The sequence below is a fragment of the Podarcis liolepis genome (assembly GCF_965112155.1).
Source record: "Podarcis liolepis genome assembly, chromosome: 2".
NCBI lineage: Eukaryota > Metazoa > Chordata > Lepidosauria > Squamata > Lacertidae > Podarcis > Podarcis liolepis.
In genome coordinates, this window is record NC_139555.1 from 43,800,760 (window position 1) to 43,818,522 (window position 17,763).

General features: G+C 43.9%; 1 protein-coding gene across 7 annotated transcripts in view; it reads right to left on the bottom strand.

The window, feature by feature from the left end:
- EVI5L (ecotropic viral integration site 5 like) overlaps positions 1-17,763 on the bottom strand; it is a 50,930-nt gene that overhangs the window by 6,914 nt on the left and 26,253 nt on the right. For 2 of the 7 annotated variants that reach the window (XM_083489612.1, XM_083489613.1), the window contains exons 9-20: positions 16,858-16,955; positions 13,719-13,779; positions 13,063-13,116; positions 12,003-12,035; positions 5,234-5,374; positions 3,922-4,050; positions 3,217-3,357; positions 2,726-2,884; positions 2,256-2,402; positions 1,458-1,553; positions 833-928; positions 515-625 (exon numbers count right to left, since the gene is read on the bottom strand). In XM_083489612.1, the coding sequence (XP_083345738.1) occupies positions 515-625; positions 833-928; positions 1,458-1,553; positions 2,256-2,402; positions 2,726-2,884; positions 3,217-3,357; positions 3,922-4,050; positions 5,234-5,374; positions 12,003-12,035; positions 13,063-13,116; positions 13,719-13,779; positions 16,858-16,955 (1,266 nt within the window). The remainder of the gene's footprint in view (positions 1-514; positions 626-832; positions 929-1,457; positions 1,554-2,255; positions 2,403-2,725; positions 2,885-3,216; positions 3,358-3,921; positions 4,051-5,233; positions 5,375-12,002; positions 12,036-13,062; positions 13,117-13,718; positions 13,780-16,857; positions 16,956-17,763) is intronic. The other 5 variants (XM_083489614.1, XM_083489616.1, XM_083489617.1 and 2 more) reach the window with 5 other exon arrangements.

Sequence of the window (17,763 nt, forward strand, 5' to 3'; positions counted from 1 at the left end):
CTGTTAGATTACATTAACTCTGATGCAGAGAAAGAACCCAGGGTGGAGAGGACGCCTCATGCAGAACATGCACAAAAAGCTCCTGAAAACAGTGGAGAGCCTGTGCTCAGGGAGTAAGTTGAAATGGAAGCCGCGCCCCAGATCAGAGGTTTATCAAACAACATATACAGTCTCCAGCCTGGTTGGAACAGAAGAGCACATTTGTCTGTGTTACATGAACATCCCCTCCCAGGGTTGGCAAGGGCTGTGAAAATGAATAACTTTTGAGAGGGAAGACTTTTCCGCAGGTGTGCGAGAGGCAGAGATGGCTAGCTTTACAGCAAGAAAAAGGGGATTATTTTTTTTACATCACATAGGTGTGGGGGGTAACTTACTCTGCACCTTCCATCATTACCCTAGTTCTCGCCCACTGAAATCTCCTTCCTATGCCCCGGACAAAGGCTCATGGTGAGAGTCTTTGGAGCTCCTTTGCAGTGAGTTCCAACTGGTAGCCAACCACCTGGTTGACTCGCACCTTAAAAGCTGACTTCTGATCTCTATCAGCTCCTGAGGAAATCAGCAGTTTTGTAAGCCCCAGTCGCTTATGTCTGTTCTCCAGCTGGAGGCCCTGCACAGAAATAGGCAGCTGGGGAGAAGGAATGGGGACACAGACGGAGGCGTATTTGTATTCTTCGATTGCAAACAATAAATATTAAATCTTCAAAAAGAAAAACAGGCAGCCGTGACTTGATGCAGGGTGTTAACGGAGGCCAACAGAGAAGACACCAGAAGTCACACAACCCCAATCCCTTGGTGGATCCCTCCTCCCTTTCTCCTACTAGTTTGGGCTCACCTCTGCCTTGAGCTCATCAATCTGATCCTTCAGTTCACGGATGTACTGGGAGGAGTCGGAGTTGTTGAGCTGGCCCTGAATCATCCCTTCTTCCCTCTGTGTGGAAGAAAGAAGAGATGGGAATTTAGAAGAGCCAGGTGCTTGGCAGAGAAGGAAGTGGAGAGAAAGCTCATTTGCTTCCTCCTCCTCCCCTTTGTATGCATTATTTCACAGACTGCACAAATGAGCAAGCACTTTGTCTACATTATACAAATTTGACACAGTCCGTGTGGCTGATTGTTTATGTTTTGAAAAAGGAAACTGGAGAAACAAGAGAGTCTGTATTTCCTATGCAGAATTCCTTATGTAAACAAAAGTTGAATGCTTGATCTTCAGGTCTCTTAAAAAAACAAAAAAAACCCTACTTACAAGCTGTGTAAGCAGAACTAAAGAAGGGGACCAACATTGGCTACCCCTGGTTTAAACAATGACAAATAAAACATGTTTTCAGCCCCCAGACCTCTCAGCTAGCTGCAGACACAAAAGGAACAACAGTTCATACAAGAAGAAACAAATACTCCTGGGGGAAAATGCTGCTTTAGGTACAAGGCAGGTTCATTGCTCCTTATGCTCCTTGCTCCCTAACCTGGATCTCCAGCTCAGCAATCCGCTGCCGCATCTCTGCCACTGCAGCCATGCTGTCGGCTTCTCGCAGGCGCACAGCCATCACCTCTTCTTTGCTCTGAAACAGAAAATGCAAGCCAGTGGCAGCAGCCCAGTGGAGTGCAAGCAACGAGGTCAGCCAATGGGGGCGGTGGCCAGTACATTGGGGTTGGGGGGGATGATCACCTGCAGTTTCTTTTGGCAGCTGAAGATAATAATAATAATAATAATAAATTTTATTTATATCCCGCCCTCCCCAGCCGAAGCCGAAGATCTTATGAGACCCACAATGAGTCACTAAACACCTGGAATTCCCAGGAATACACACAGGACACTGACTAAAATCCAGGACAGCGGCTAAAATCAAGGATGTGAGACGTGCAGGAGCCCAGTCTCCTCTTCAGAATAAACAGACAAAATCTGGGCTCCCCATGGATGTGTTTGCATGTCATGGTAAATAGTCAATTGTTTTTCATGAATACACAAATGGGCACCCGCTTCCTTCCCTCCCTAGCATGAAGCCACAAATCACAATCTCGGGTTTAATGTTATATTGAAATGGGAACGGATGAAACAAACCACAACCGATAAGCCAATGCAGGGCATCAGTGCCAAGGAACTGATTTGGAGGGTGGGGTGTATTCTGTAAATTTGCATGATTTCTGCTCTGAGTTCCTTGACTTCAGAGCAGCAGTTGCAGCAAGATTCCTTCTTTGTCATACATGAAAGGCTTAAGGGAAAGCAGCCTATGTCAACTGCATGGCATTAGACCAGATCTCACCTTGCACTCGGATTCAGCATGCTTGCGCTTGGTCTCACTCAGCTGGGTCTGCAGCCCCTTGTTCTGGGCCGTAAGGTACTGGACCTTTTCGTGCAGCCCAGCACACTCCTGCTCCATCCGGTTTAAATGGTTGCTGTGGATCTGATCCTGGAATAAAGGCAAGAAGATACTTGGACACTTCCAAGACCAGACACGCTTATGACAAATAGGTTGGTGTGCACCATATTCTTACGTGGCACACTCTGAGTGTACTCAATAAGTGCCTATAATACAGTAGAAAACCCTATACTTTCATTGTTTGCATGTTAAAAAACCCGCAAACCAGGTCTTCAGTTAAGGAAATATGTTCACATTGCAAGTGGAAAGATCTCAAGTCAATTTCTAGCCATAAGAATAGATGGGAAGAAATTTTATTTTTTTCAAGGAGTCATAACTGCAACTCAACAACAACAACAAAAAAAGATTGTCACCTGGGTTTCAAGTTCCACCACCCTCTGACGCAGTTCACGGACTTCAGCTTGGGCCTGCGTCTCACGCAGACGGAGGCTCATCAATTCGTCTTGGAGGTCATTCATCGTGTTCTTGCGAGGAGACTCCTTCCATCGCCCGCCTGTCCGGCTCAGGTGGGCCTAGAGTGAGGGAGACAGAAGGATAACCTTCACATCTTAGTATAGGCATATGATGCTCATTGGTCTCAATACTCCCATGTGCTCTACTTTAAGACCATGCTATTTCCTTATATGCTGTGATTGCTTATATATCTAACTAACTTTTATTTAAAACCCTTGCTCGGTATGAGTATCAGATATACTGCTATGTAATTTACAGGTCAAGCCCTTGCAGCCTTCCATAAAAAAGGGGGTTACCACATGTCACCCAAACAGCAGCATGTAGGAATTCAGCAACAGGGACAAGGAAGTAGGGCACTGCTTTAGCGGGCCACCATTCCAGTGGATCATACCTGCCAATTGTCGTTGAGCTCCTTCACCTGCTGCTGCAGTTCCCGAAAGGATTTCATAGCCTCAGACTCCCGCACTTTCATAGCCTTCAGCTCTTCCTGAAGGCGGGCCACATTGTTTTCATCCGGAAGCAAGCTATTCTTCTGCCGAGGGAAGAGGGTTTGTGATATTGTTGAAGCATTTCAACCCACTCTGGTGCTCAAAAGTCCAAAATTCTGAAGAGTGCAATCAGGAAAACCAGACCTCTTTAAATATCACGCATGCTACCTAGAGTCCCAGGATGAATATACCCAATAAGTTCGGATGAGTTTTGTGAGGATGAATCTCACCCAAAATTGCTCTTTCCCTGCTATCTTTCCCGTGACGACAATTTCTCCTGAATGCATCTTGATCATGATAAAATCCGTATTTAAACTGCCCTTGAAAAGTGCGGTTTTCAACAGTTTTTCTGCAGAAACTACTGATGCAACCTCAAGGTGTATATTCAGAAAGGAAGACTAATCATAGAAGAGCAAACAAGAAAAGGTAATCTCTTGACTTTTCCTTGCTGAGACTGATAAGTGTAAACTCACCCCCCATAATACAATCTTCATCAACATGAGCATTGCAGAGAGGTCTGTATCAAACTTTTGGGAGCTCAGGCCCTACTAGCCTAGGCTGCTTTCTAAAACATGCATGTTTCATGCTAGATCTTTTAGCCAATGTACCTTCTCCATGTCCAGCACTTTGTCCTGCATCTCTTTAAGTGCACTCAGGGTCTCAGACTCCCGCAAACGTGACTGTTCAAGCTCTGTTTCCAGGTGACTCACAAACTCCTCGGAGTAGCGGGGATTTCCCTGCAAACAAGATGAGAAACGTTGATAAAACCAGAGTGGCTGGGACAACCCAGTTGGATGGGCGAGGTACAAGTAAAATAGTACAGTGGTGCCTCGCAAGACGAAATTAATCCGTTCCGCGAGTCTCTTCGTCTTGCCGTTTTTTCGTCTTGCGAAGCATGGCTATTAGCGGCTTAGCAGCTATTAACGGCTTAGCGGCTTTAAGAAAAAGGAAACAAACTCGCAAGAACTCGCAAGACGTTTCGTCTTGCGAAGCAAGCCCATAGGGAAATTCGTCTTGCGGAACGACTCAAAAAACAGAAAACTCTTTCGTCTTGCGCGTTTTTCGTCTTGCGAGGCATTCGTCTTGCGAGGTACCACTGTATTATTATTATTACTACTGCTACTAGTTCCTAGATGTTGCAACCATCCATAAGCCTTCAGGTAACAAATGCCATCTTCAATGTTTTCTACAGTTTTTACTGCAGTGGTTGAGCGTGTTTACCAAAATGCACTTGTAGGGGGCAGAAAAGTAGGCAGGGAGATGTTTAACATTCTGCCACTGACCCTCCCCTCATGCGAAATTTGGCCCATGAGGCAGCTCCTGAAAAGAGATCTGGCCTGTGCAGCCAAAAAGATTCCCTCCCTCTGCACTAGGAAGACAAAGGTATATTTACTCAGTGCACATTCATGTGTTCATTAATGTTCTTAGTGACCAAAATATGGCAAAACTAATTTTTAAAAACCCATGAATTTGAGTGCATTGAATACTCTGTGCTATTAGGAAGAGAGAAAGAGAGAGAGAGAGAGAGAGAGAAGAAATAGGGGCTATTCTGTACTTCTTGGGCCAGGAAAACCACCAACACCAAACCAGTTCACCGTACTTTTCGCTCTACAAGACGCACCAGACCACAAGACGCACCTAGTTTTTGGAGGAGGAAAACAAGAAAAAAAATATTCTGAATCTCAGAAGCCAGAACAGCAAAAGGGATCGCTGCGCAGTGAAAGCAGCAATCCCTCTTGCTGTTCTGGCTTCTGGGATAGCTGTGCAGCCTGCATTTGCTCCATAACACACACACACATTTCCCCTTACTTTTTAGGAGGGAAAAAGTGAGTCTTATAGAGCAAAGAATACGGTACTTGTACCTCTTTAATTTCACCCCCTCCCCGTGCCCCGGACTGTTTCATTTGTGATGCCCATCACCTGCTGTTCCTGCAATTGCCGAATAGTGCTTTGAGCCTTCTGCAAATTCTCGGTTGCTGAACTGCACTGTTGCTTAACCACTGCCAGTTCTCGCTTGATGATGTAGTTCTCTTCAGCCTCCTGTGCGCGGGTAACTTGGCCCTGAAAAACGAGACGAGAAGCTATTATCTCAAGAGAAACACACCTACGTGTCATTTCGCTGTGGGATTCCAATTGAGGATGTGCACTCTCCTCTGCTGCATCACTGTGAGAGGCAATTCCATGTCCCAGGAGTCCCTTAGTACTGGGGAAAGTATTATCACCCCCAGCCCTCAGCTAAAGTGTGCAAGGTGATCTTGAGATGATGTATGAAATCAAGCAGGTATCCAAATGAGGAAATGTTGTAACAATGGGTGTCTGGGTACATGTGTGATCTGGTCATGATAAAGAGACAAAGTTTCTAAATACCCCAAATGACAATGCCCGAAAACAGCTGGCCATGGAACTGAATGGAAGGGAGGCTACCCTCAACTTAATCTTAAAAGGCACCCAGGACCGGGTGCAAGATGTAAGTGTTGATGAGCCAACTGGGAACTGTGACCAGTGTTCAAATTCAACATAGATGTAAGTGGGACATTGCCAGCAAAGTCCAACAGTTACATTTGACTTCAAAAAAGGAAAATTCTCAAAAATGAGAAAACTGCCGTTCAGCTTCCTTTTTACCAGTCAAAAGGGTCAAATCTCTCAAAGATGCTTGCAAGTTCTTCACAACTATGACAGAAGCCCATTTGGAATGTATAGGAAGGCATTAGAGGCAAGAAGTCTTCCTTCAGAAAATGAAAGTCCTGCCGAAATGTGAAGAGCAAAAAGCAGCATGAACTTTGATAAAATAAAATAAAATAAAAATAATTTATTATTTATACTCCGCCCACCTGGCTGGGTTTCCCCAGCCACTCTGGGCGGCTCCCAATATAATAATAATAATAATAATAAAGTGCTAAAACATCAAACATTAAAAACTTCCCTAAACAGGGAAATGCAAAGAAATGCAAGCAGACAACAAGGGATGCTAAAAAAGAAAAGTTTGCAAAGCACATCACTAAAAACATTAAGACCAACAAAAAAAATTGAATACATAAAAAGCAGGAAACTGGGAGGCAGTTGGATCTTTAAATGATGGGGGAAATCAAAGGAGTGATAAAAGAAGAAAGTGAGATTGCGGAGGAGCTGAATAAATTCCTTGCATCTGTCTTCACTGCAGAAAATGCAGGGCAGATCCCTGTGCCTGAACTGAAGCAAACTGGTGAGAAGAGGTAAAGTTCTAGACATCACTGACAAATTAAAACCAAACAAATCACCAAGTCCCATTGGTAACCGCCCGAGAGTTCTTGAAGAATCCTTCAAACAAAAAATATATGGCTTGTATGGAAGAGTATAAATTGGCCACTCTAACACCATTTTTTAAAAAAGGAGTCCAGGATGGATCTGAGAAATTATTGGCTAGTTGAGCTCTCCACCTTTGACAGGTCATTTTGGCAGGTCAGCAACACAGCAAATCCCAGCGGCACTGATCAGCACAGACACCAAGCTTTGCTTGCCAATGAATGATCAGGAGAGCACTTTAAAGCTCCCCATCTGACATCACATATAGAGCAAGTGGGTGTGGTTTGGTGGAAAATAGCCTTCTTGGCAGAATTAGGACTGTTGCTGTTCTTTAGGCTGCAGTTTTCCTGTCTCACTAACCTTTTAAAGTCCTTTGGGAGTATCAATAAACATTTGGATAGGTGTGACCCAGTCAACCGTACGTACTTAGTCTGACAAAAAGCATTTGATAAAAGTCCCTCACTGAAGACTCCTGAGCTTAGCAGTCATGGGGTAAGAAGAGAGGTCATTTTATGGATCAGTTATCTGGTTAAAGAACAGGAATCAGAGAGTTGGGGAAAATGGACAGTTCTCACAAAGGAAGAGAAGTAAGAAGTGGAGTCCTACAAGGATCAGTATTGAGACTTGCCCAGGTAGTTGGCCAATGAAAATGCAGACTTTGTGTGCGGCAAATGTGAAAAGGGCAAATTCCATGTTAAGGAGCAGGGACCTTCATAATGCCCTTATACAAATCTGTGATGCGACCGCACTTAGACACCACATCCAAAGAAGTTATTTGGTAGAACAGGAAAAAAGTTCAAAAATGGACAACCAAAATGATGATGAGACTTGAACAACTACCTTGGGGGAAAGGTTACAATTTTGGGGGCTTTTTAGTTTTGAAAATATGGCAAGTTAGGTGTGGCATGACAAAGTTATATAAAATTAGGCACACAGAGTGGCTAGAGATACGTCTCTGCCTGCCACATAGAATACCAAAACCCAACACCATCTAATGAAGCTGAATGTCAAAAGATTCTAGAGAGACAAAAGGAAGCATTTTTCTCACAGTACATAGTTTGCAACCACAACATATAGTAATGGCCTTCAATTCAGATGGTTTTGAAAGAGGTTTGTGAAGGATAAAGTTATTAATGGCTACTAGCTATGGTGGCTGGATTGCTTCTAGTATCGGATGCAGCACTTTTCCGAATGCCAGCTGCCTAGAATGCTGCTGTGTGCATGCTCTGTTTGTGGCCTTCTCATAGGCATTTGGTTGGCCACTCTCAGAACAGGATGCTGCCCTAGATGGGTCTTTGGTCTCATCCAGCAGGGTGGTTCTTAAGAGTTTTTGTTTTTTTTTAAGTGGTAAGCAGAGTAGCATTAATTACCATACCGGCTTCCCAAAGCATTGCTCCAGCGCTAGCCATACAGAAAAAGGATTGTGCATGCAGGTTTTGCTCCCATTTTTATTTCACTTGGTTGACTAAGGAGCGCACCAGTCTTTTAATGCTACATGTGGTTCAGTCCCTATGACCCCACAAGGTATATGAAGGGGGGCTGCTCCTTTGAAAGCAATCCCATCTAAAACCCTTTGCATGTGTGCAAAGCTAAGCTATCGCTTTCCTGAAAAGGCTAAGCTAGAATCCATCTCTCGGACACAAAGTGCTTTGAATGGAAGACTTTGATACATATGCTGCTTTAAAAGGGCAATGCCCTGAAGGCATCCAGCCCAGAAATGCTATCATGCTTCTCATTCCAGTTGTGCAACACTGCCCCCCAAAAGACTTCCAGCTCCCCCAAATCTACACAAGGCCCATTTAATACAACCCCCAGATCTACATGCTCCGAAAGGGCCTGTTACGTTACAGAAAGAAGGTTCTGTACTCTTAGATTCTGCTTGGGAGGCGCAGCCTGCAGCAAGGGTTGGGGAGGGCCAAAGAATTTCACGTTTTTCTAGGCGCAACTGTAAGAGATGTGTGCCTTATTAGTTAAAAATTGTAATTCCTAGAAACTGTAATATTTATATGCCTTATGTCAGCATAAGATGTGAAAACATAATGTTCCAGGAATTTGTCTTTACACAGAGCCTGTGCCATCAGCCATATTGTGTATCCAAGGAACAGATGTCCAGTCATCGAAAGCAATTCGCAAATTCAGAGAATACCTGTGGGCAGAGGCAGGAAACCATTTAGGTGAAACCACAAACCTTACCTTCTGCCCTTGAGAGGTATCTGTGACTTGCCCATGGACTAGGGGGCAAATGGGCTTCATAGACTGAGGGAATGTGAGCCTCCTTCCTCTTTCCAAGCCTACGACACCACACCAGCTTTTCTTCTCTGAATAATACCATCTGCATTCATCATGGTTCCTCCCCACCCCAAGTCTTTTCCGGCTGGCAAAGATCTTAAGTAGGTCCTCCATCAGACTTAATTAAGAACCACTTGGTGAGTGTCTGGGACCCATTAGAAGCACTACAGTGTCTGTCTCTAATTGGAAGCACTGTGTGCTTTTGCAAAATAGTTACCCTTAGCTGTACATCAATGTGTGTGCCGATGAAACAAATACACAGGAAGAAAAACACAATGAGATAGCTGCCCTCAGAAGCTCAGGTGTGGTGACCCAGGAGGGCATTTTCTGTGGCAGTTGTGGAATTCCCTCCCCCACAATGGTGTGTCTGGCAACTTCACTGTAGTTGGTGAATACAGATGTGCCTCTTTCCCCTGGCCTTTGACACTCAAGAGATATTTTAGGACCCACACAATTTCTGTGGCTGTAAATTGTGGTAATAAAACAGCAGCCGCTGAGGAGTGCAAACACAGACAGACGTGGGGGGTGGGGGAAGGTTAGCTTTGAGAGATCTTTTAGGAAAGATCTCCCCACCACCCCCTTTACTGCCAATTTGTTGTTGTTGAACAGTTGGCTCTGTCCTACTTTATTTCATGATTAATTTCTGCAGTGAGAGAGGGGTGGAGATGTCTATAGACATCTAAGTCTGGGCCAGAAGCAATAATATGGGAAGCTGTATGAAAAGACTGACGGACAAATTAATAACTTATTGAGCTAAATTGCAGGTACACATGTAAGGAAGCTGGGGTCTGATGAATTCATAGACAGGGCAGTCCTTTTTGTGCTTTCTTGCACTAACAGGACGAGAAGCAGTATCCACAGTTGCCTGGGGATTTGTGTTTTACATATCATGCCAATACCTCCCAACTTCAAGAAGTGCTGCTACTACTAAAATCTAACAGAGCTGTAAAATATTCTGATTCCCATGAAAAACAGAGTTCAAGCCTAATCCTAAGCAAAACTTTATTCAGTGGCATGTAGCATCAAGTAACTGAACAGGATTAGTTTAGAATAAGGGTTAAACAGGCTGTCCAAGGATCATTCAGTGTTAATGCTAAACAGCTGAAAACTTCCTATTTGTACAGCACAAGAAAGGACCCATGACAGCAATAAGAACACTGATGAAGAAAAACAGTAAGTATTCTTATTGGGAAAGATTGGTTTTCTTACAAAATAGGAGGTCCTTCCCTTTGAAATCTGAGTGTGGCATTCTCACAGGACAAGCGAAGTATTTGTCAGTATTGGTGTTGGTTATGCCACTTCCACAATCAGATGCCAGACCTTGTTTGCAACTTCTGAGTTTGCCCAGTATTTGGGGCATATACTAAGCTTCCCATATATGTATCTCAGTGCAAGGAAAGAAGTGTTGTACGCAAGGGAGGGTTTGTATGAGTTGCCTCTCTGCCTGCAGGCATTTGAGGCAATAATACAAGAGGAGTCCTGTAGTATAAGAAAGTCAAGGTGATGTTAAGTCATCCACATAATCTACCTTACGATTCTAAACAGAGTGGTACACAACTCTTACATAATTAGCAAAAGTATTTTGTTCAAAAGTAGCCCAACTTTAAACACTAAAGGTAAAGGTAAAGGGACCCCTGACCATTAGGTCTAGTCATGGCCGACTTTGGGGTTGCGGCACTCATCTCGCTTTATTGGCCGAGGGAGCCGGCGTACAGCTTCCGGGTCATGTGGCCAGCATGACTAAGCCACTTCTGGCGAACCAGAGCAGCGCACGGAAACGCCGTTTACCTTCCCGCCGGAGCGGTACCTATTTATCTACTTGCACTTTGACGTGCTTTTGAACTGCTAGGTTGGCAGGAGCTGGGACCGAGCAATGGGAGCTCACCCCATCGCGGGGATTCGAACCGCCAACCTTCTGATCGGCAAGTCCTAGGCTCTGTGGTTTAACCCACAGCGCCACCCACGTCCATGTTAAACACTAGTTGGAACTAATTTGCTATAACCGCTTTGCCAACAAGGTGCACTCCAGATGTTTTGGTCTATTATGGCCATCAACTCTAGCTATACTGGCTGGGGCTAATGGAAATTTAATCCAAAATATCTGGAGGTGTTGGTGAAGACTGTGATTAAGAACCTCGTTTTTCAGAATCCTGAAGGTTTTATTCCCATGCATTTCCACACAAAACTCAGAAGCAGATGTTTAGCTAAGAGCAGTTTTAATGATTTTAGCCCCTTCTCCTCCTTGCAGCTATAGTTTATATATTGGTGTCTTGGAAGAAAATTCATCCACAGATTAAAAAGATAACCATGGAGAAACTTCCAATATCCACATCTACAGCCTGTTCAGAAAGCTTCCAACAGAACCCCCTGCAGCTTTAATAAACCCTTATTTCTTCTAGGACTTTGCAGAATAAAGAATGATGGGCATTGACACTGAAGACATGTAATTTCCTATGGAAGCAGTATCTCCATAAAGAAAGTCTGCACGCTGTTTCCCATATAGACGTGATATCTATGTAAGAAATTAGATATCAAGGATACTGCAGAAAATGTTTTTCTGTGCAGTGATTTTCACACAAGAGAGGTGTTGTAGTGTCATGGTTCTTCCTCTGACACTTCCCTCACCCACCCACAACAAGTAGACGAGGGCTACATTTTTTAAGTCTCTACAGCACTGTATCCTAAAACCAGGTAAGTTAGCCAGAGCATTGTTAATTTTGTTTCTGCTAAAATTAATTAATTAATTAATTAATAATTCATCTGCTAAGACCCAGAAACTTTCAGCCAGTTTAAGTCAGCATCGTTCTAGCTAAAAGCCAATCAGCAAACAGTGATGTAGAAAGCTACGGCTTCAGAGCTCACATCCTTAGCTGCATAAAACAGGAAGGATTGCAGCATCCTTAATATCACATGATCTAATGGATGCAACTTAAGAGTCCCCCTTTAAAGAATGTTATGGGTGATTCAAGAACCAATACAGAATTGTTCGTCTGAACTCTTCTGGGTGGAAGTGCCAAGTAAACACAAACACAAAGATAATGCTGCAAGTGGTTTTTCTGTCCTGGAATGAAATGTTACACCAAGAGGAGAATTAGAAATAAAAAAGGTTGTACCGTACCTGGATCAATCTATCTGCCAAAGCAGCACTCTCCTACAGACTCAGAAGAGGGAGATCCAGACAAGGAAGGAAAGATGAAGGAAAGAAAAAGATACAAAAGCAAGGTCACACACGCACTCTATAGCTAGAAGCACAGAAGAAAAAAGATAAAGAACCCAACAGAGCCCAAGTAGAGAACTTCCATTCCAGAACAGTGTCCAATCTGCAGCGTGACACTTCCCTTTATGGAGAAAGCAAGGCACATTTTATGCATGTGCTTTGTGCCTGTCCACAGGGGAAGGCAAACAGATATGGATTCCCTCAAGAAAATCTTGTCTTGCATTAACTTCGCTTCAATCCTGCAAATGCTGCAGCGGTCTGTAATTTTATTGCCCATTAGGTCGATGGAAGAGATCTTATTTTAGGAATCAAACTTGTGTGTTGCCCAGTCTCCAATTAGCCAGACTCCCTGGAGTTGCTGGCTCTGGGCAAGTCTCCAAGATCTCTGTTAACAGTACATCAAAACGGGGCCAAATAACTTCTATATTTTTCATGTAAAACTTTAATATTTAGCACATAATAAGGTCATCTGAGGTATATGGCACAGCATAGCTGAAAAACAATGAAAGGTTCAATTGCCGAACTGTGAAGTCCCAATAGCAAGCAGGCTTGGACTGTCCAGAATATAATATAAGTTGCTTCTGGTTTTAAGTTATCATCCAAGCTGAAGTTTTTTGGGCTGACAATATAGTCATGTGTCTGCAGCTCCTGCAGTTTACTTTTTCCATCTTAAAGAGTGCAGGCAGCAGATCACCAAGGTTTTGCCGCTTCTTCATTACCAGCAAAGGTTTTGAGAGAGCTGAGTAACACTGCTTCGGACATATATTACTCCCTACCCTCCTGAAATAAAAACACCCCCAGCAGTCTCTGTGAAGGTACGCAGCAGAGACTAATGGCTAGCGCCCTGAGTAGTGTCCACAGTCAACCGGGACAGTCGGTTGTGTAAGGCCTCGTTTTTGGTGGCCAAACTAGTCTGGAAGCGGAGGAAGTGAATTTTCATGCGGCTGGGTACTCTCCTCACCTTCTCCAGGGTCTCAATTCGCTGTTTCAGAAGACGGTTCTCAGAACGGAGCCTCTGCAAGCGAGATCAAAGTCAACATGCATTCTAATCTGTAAGAATCAGCTTTTGTTACGCGATGGCCAGCATGCAGAAATTATGCTGAAATCCTGAACACCGAGCTAGAGCCATCTGCACAACCAGCTGATTGAATAACCAGGAAGCAAGCATTACACCAGAGAGAGTGAGAGAGAGACAGATCTTAAAGTTCAGTATAAAAGGAATGCTTTTAAAAGAACTAAGGTACACTGAATGACACAAAAGGAGCCAAGGTACGTGAGCTCTTGAACTTTTGCCTGAAGTGCAAGAGTTTCTATAACACCAGAGGACACAGTAGAAAGAATGCAAGCCCTGCAGCAGACAGAAGGACCAATATACCAAGGGTACAAGGCACTGCTATGAAACAGCAAAACCATCTATGTGATCTGACCATTGGACAACACTGTACACCCTTAGGATAACAGTGTCTTGAGGCCTTGCACTGGAAGAACAAAGAGTAAGTTGACTCGATTTTTGGGAAAGGAAGCATGGGGAGCGCCCATGTTTTTGTTCTATATGTTGCCATACGTGCAAGACAAGTGCAGGAATGTACAGGGGAGGGAGGTAAGGAGGCAGCTTACCTTGATTTCAATCTGCTCTTCCATCTCTCTGTTTTTGATTGCAGTGTATTCCTTCTCTAGTCTGCAACACAGGCAAGATACAGTTCACCCTGATTCTCCCTACCGAACGCCAGCATTTTGGAGATGCTCTGAGAGACAAGCCTGATATGATAGCAGCACATCTGTGCATTTAACGCTTGATCTGCCCCCATCACATTGAAAGAAGTCTATTTGGGTTAGAATTTAAGGAACATGGGTAAAAGGCTTATGGGTACTAGGAGTTTAATCTTTCCCATGCTTGCCAGTTAATTAACTGGCACTGCCTGCCTTGGTCTATTTTCTCCAAGCTAGGCTCATTTCTGGTACAAAAGTCTGGGCAATGAACTGTCAGAAGGTGAGCAGCCTGTGAGGTTAAGCTGCCTTCACCAGGATGCCCTTTTCTGCTCCTTAAACCAGATCCCAACCCCTGTTTTCTATGCAAAAATCAGATTTGCTACAGTTGCACCCAACCTGGCTGCTAGAGAAGCCAAGGACTGGAATAGCTAACCATCCATGCTGGACAAACACAACTCCAAAGTCTCCCGGGCCACACTTCATGATTACTAAGTGACAAAAGGCTGCCTGCAGTATTTGTCGCAGGATCAGGAGACTTTTAAACTTCCAATTAAGTCAATAAGGAATGGTAATATATGATTCAGCTGCATCTGCTAGCAGTTAACATATTGACCCTAAAGCTGGCTATGTTTCTAGTCTCCCACAACACAGTATTTTACACTCACTCTCATGCTACTCTGTACCGAGGCTGAATTGCCTTACCCCTTATGTGCCCACTCAAGTGCTTTAACCTGTGGAACTGGCACTGTTACAGGTGTCACATAATGCTTGTGAGATCTTTCAGTGGAACAGCACCAACACTTTGTTCCCACCTACCTACTGATTACAGAGGCACCTTCACTGGACTCTCTCTCTCTCTTTTAGCACTTGCTAAAGCATTTTTGTTGCGGCAAGCTTATCTCGATACACATGATATGTTTTAATCTTCTTGCTATCCATTTTAATGATATTTAAAATGTTTCATTGTTTTGAACTCTTAGTGATTTTAATATTTCTTGTAAAAAGCTCAGGGTTTTTATTACAATCAAACAATATAGAATTTTTGTTAGATAAAAATAAAAAAATAGATGGGACCCCAGTTTACAAATATGTTAAAAGGCAGTCAGGATCGCCTATCTTTAAACAGATTTGATATTTAGGATGTAATGTACACAATTAGCTAGTTCCACAAAAAGCCACACCATGCTCTTTCCAACCCCTGAAATTTATCTTAAATTGAGCGAACGAAAAAACACAGGGAAAGTTAAGTTTTAGTATTGGGTGCTTTTTGATGTTGTACTAATTCAAACACTAACCTTACCTTTCAGGGTTGTTTTCTGCTTGCTTCGTTTTGACTAGGAGTGGAGTTTCCCCAATGTAATATTTACCATGGTAAAAGGTAAAGGACCCCTGACAGTTAAGTCCAGTCACGGACAACTCTGGGGTTGTGGCGCTCATCTTACTTTACAGGCTGAGGGAGCCAGCATTTTGCCACAGACAGTTTTTCCGGGTCATGTGGCCAGCATGACTAAGCCGCTTCTGGCGCAATGGAACACTGAAACCAGAGCAGCGCACGGAAACGCCATTTACCTTCCTGCCAGAGCAGTACCTATTTATCTACTTGCACTTTTTGGCATGCTTTCGAACTGCTAGGTTGGCAGGAGCTGGGACTGAGCAACGGGAGCTCACCTCGTCACGGGGATTCGAACCGCCGACCTTCTGATCGGCAACTCCAAGAGGCTCAGTGGTTTAGACCACAGCGCCACCCACATCCCTTGTTTACCATGGATGTCCTTTAAATCATGTGATTTTTGTGGGTGTTCTTCGTAAGCTTAAAAGTAGGATGATCAAACCCATCGAAAAGGACAAGCCACAGAGAGGTTTCTTGGTGGATAACCATCAGTATTTTCATTGCAAATTCCAAATCTCCACATACACTTACTGCCGGTTAGAACTTGGTATCTTAGCAATTAATGAGAGCACCATATTTTAGAAGCATGGCACGGGAAGAGTTTCCGATCAGATTTAGTCTCCCTGTTTGAACTTTTGTTACAAACAATGGTTCCAAGTTTTCTCTCCCTTCCTATTAATGTTTAAAGACTCTGCCAAATTATACAGCCAACATAGTTGGAATGGGCTTAGGGTAGGAATGGGAGTTTATTTTTGACTGGGTCAATTTGCTTAACTTGCACTTTAATTATGTTAATGTGTGATTGTAAAGGGATTGTTAAAATCCATGAAGCGCACAAGGAAAGTAATAAACACACATAAGATTGAGTTAATTCTGGACAGCAGGGGCAACATCCAACATGATGCTGAGCGAGTGGATTCCTCCTTCTGTTCCTCTGCCCTGCAGCCTCCTGAATGTCCCAAATCCTGCTCCAGGGGGTCTTCCGGCCCTCCAAAGCATATTTGGTGGGTGTGCAGAGGGCTGTAGAGGGCAGAAGAGGAAAGGGAAGTCCCACTGGGCAGGTGGAAGTCTGTTCTGCTAATGTGTGGGTACAGCAGGGTATCACCTCAGGTCTTGTGAGCTGAGGGAGACAAACACCCATAAGAAAAGGTGTTTCGTGTCTACAGTCAACAAAATTAGGTGCTACTGTGTCCAAGTTTCAGCAACAGTCCATGACCACTTCTCACAAACACTATCTGATGAAAAGGCCACCAATCATACGTGCCACCAATCATAACAGAAAACCCTGCTTCTGGCAATAAAAATTCCTCCAAGAGAAATTCCTTCGATATACAGTGGTACCTCGGGTTAAGTACTTAATTTGTTCTGGAGGTCCATTCTTAACCTGAAACTGTTCTTAACCTGAAGCACCACTTTAGCTAATGGGGCCTCCGGCTGCTGCCACGCCCCCGGAGCACGATTTCTGTTCTCATCCTGAAGCAAAGTTCTTAACCTGAGGTAATATTTCTGGGTTAGCGGAGTCTGTAACCTGAAGCATATGTAACCCGAGGTACCACTGTAGCTGTTCAGGAGACTTCCCACATCAACCTACGCAGCTTTCCAAAGAAAGCGACAAAAGACACTTATGTATGAGATATCTGATAAAGTAATACTTACCGTTTCATTTTCTTAGGGTTGTATTTGACCTGGTAAGCCTTAAAGATCAGCTTATCAGGACAGTTTTCAAACTGATGAGGAATCACCTTCTGGAAATACTGTGAAAAAGGCAACACTGAAGTCAGAATGCGCCTAGGATACATTCCCTGGTCAGCAAACCTGCTCCTAACGTCCAGCTTAATTGTATCTACTTCTTCCCAGAAAGCTAAGACAGAGGGAGTGGCCAGTCTTTGGAATGCTTCTTGTGATATAACACTTCTAAGTGCTGCTCACTTGAATATTACCTCTTGAGAATCACACAATCTAGCATTACGGTCTGGAATGGAAGTGGGGGGGGGGGAGCACTCCTGACCACATTTGTTTTAGTGCATTAAAAGCACTTTAAAAACGTTAACTCTTCCCCACCTCAAGACACATGTGCAATACACCAAACACACAGGGCAGGCCTCAAAATAGGCTGCCTATAGGCTCCATCCTTTGCTATAAGATAGCTTGGAAGTGTTTGACATCACCTCCTAAAACAGTGTTGAAGCAGCAAGGAACAGGCAGCAAGGAACTGCCACCTTCAATCACTGCTGCTATCACCAGGGTGGGGCCCTTCTCTGCCCTCACAGAGGCCCCCAGTGCCAACTTCTTTGCGAGAAGTGTCAGGACTACCTTCTCTGGTGTGTATGTGTGCCAGATTATCAACTGTCCCCGATTAGACCACTTGATGTGACAAGAATGACAAGAAGCTGGCAGATTCCAGCTAGACCCCATTCTCTATGGCCAACTTCTAGGAAGGCTGGGTTGCTGGGCTATTTTTAAGGATCTGCCAAGGCCTGCTTTTTGAACTGTGAGCAGTCTGTTCCCATCCAAGCTGATTACTATGAGAACCTTGTAACATTAATCATTTGGTGACCAATA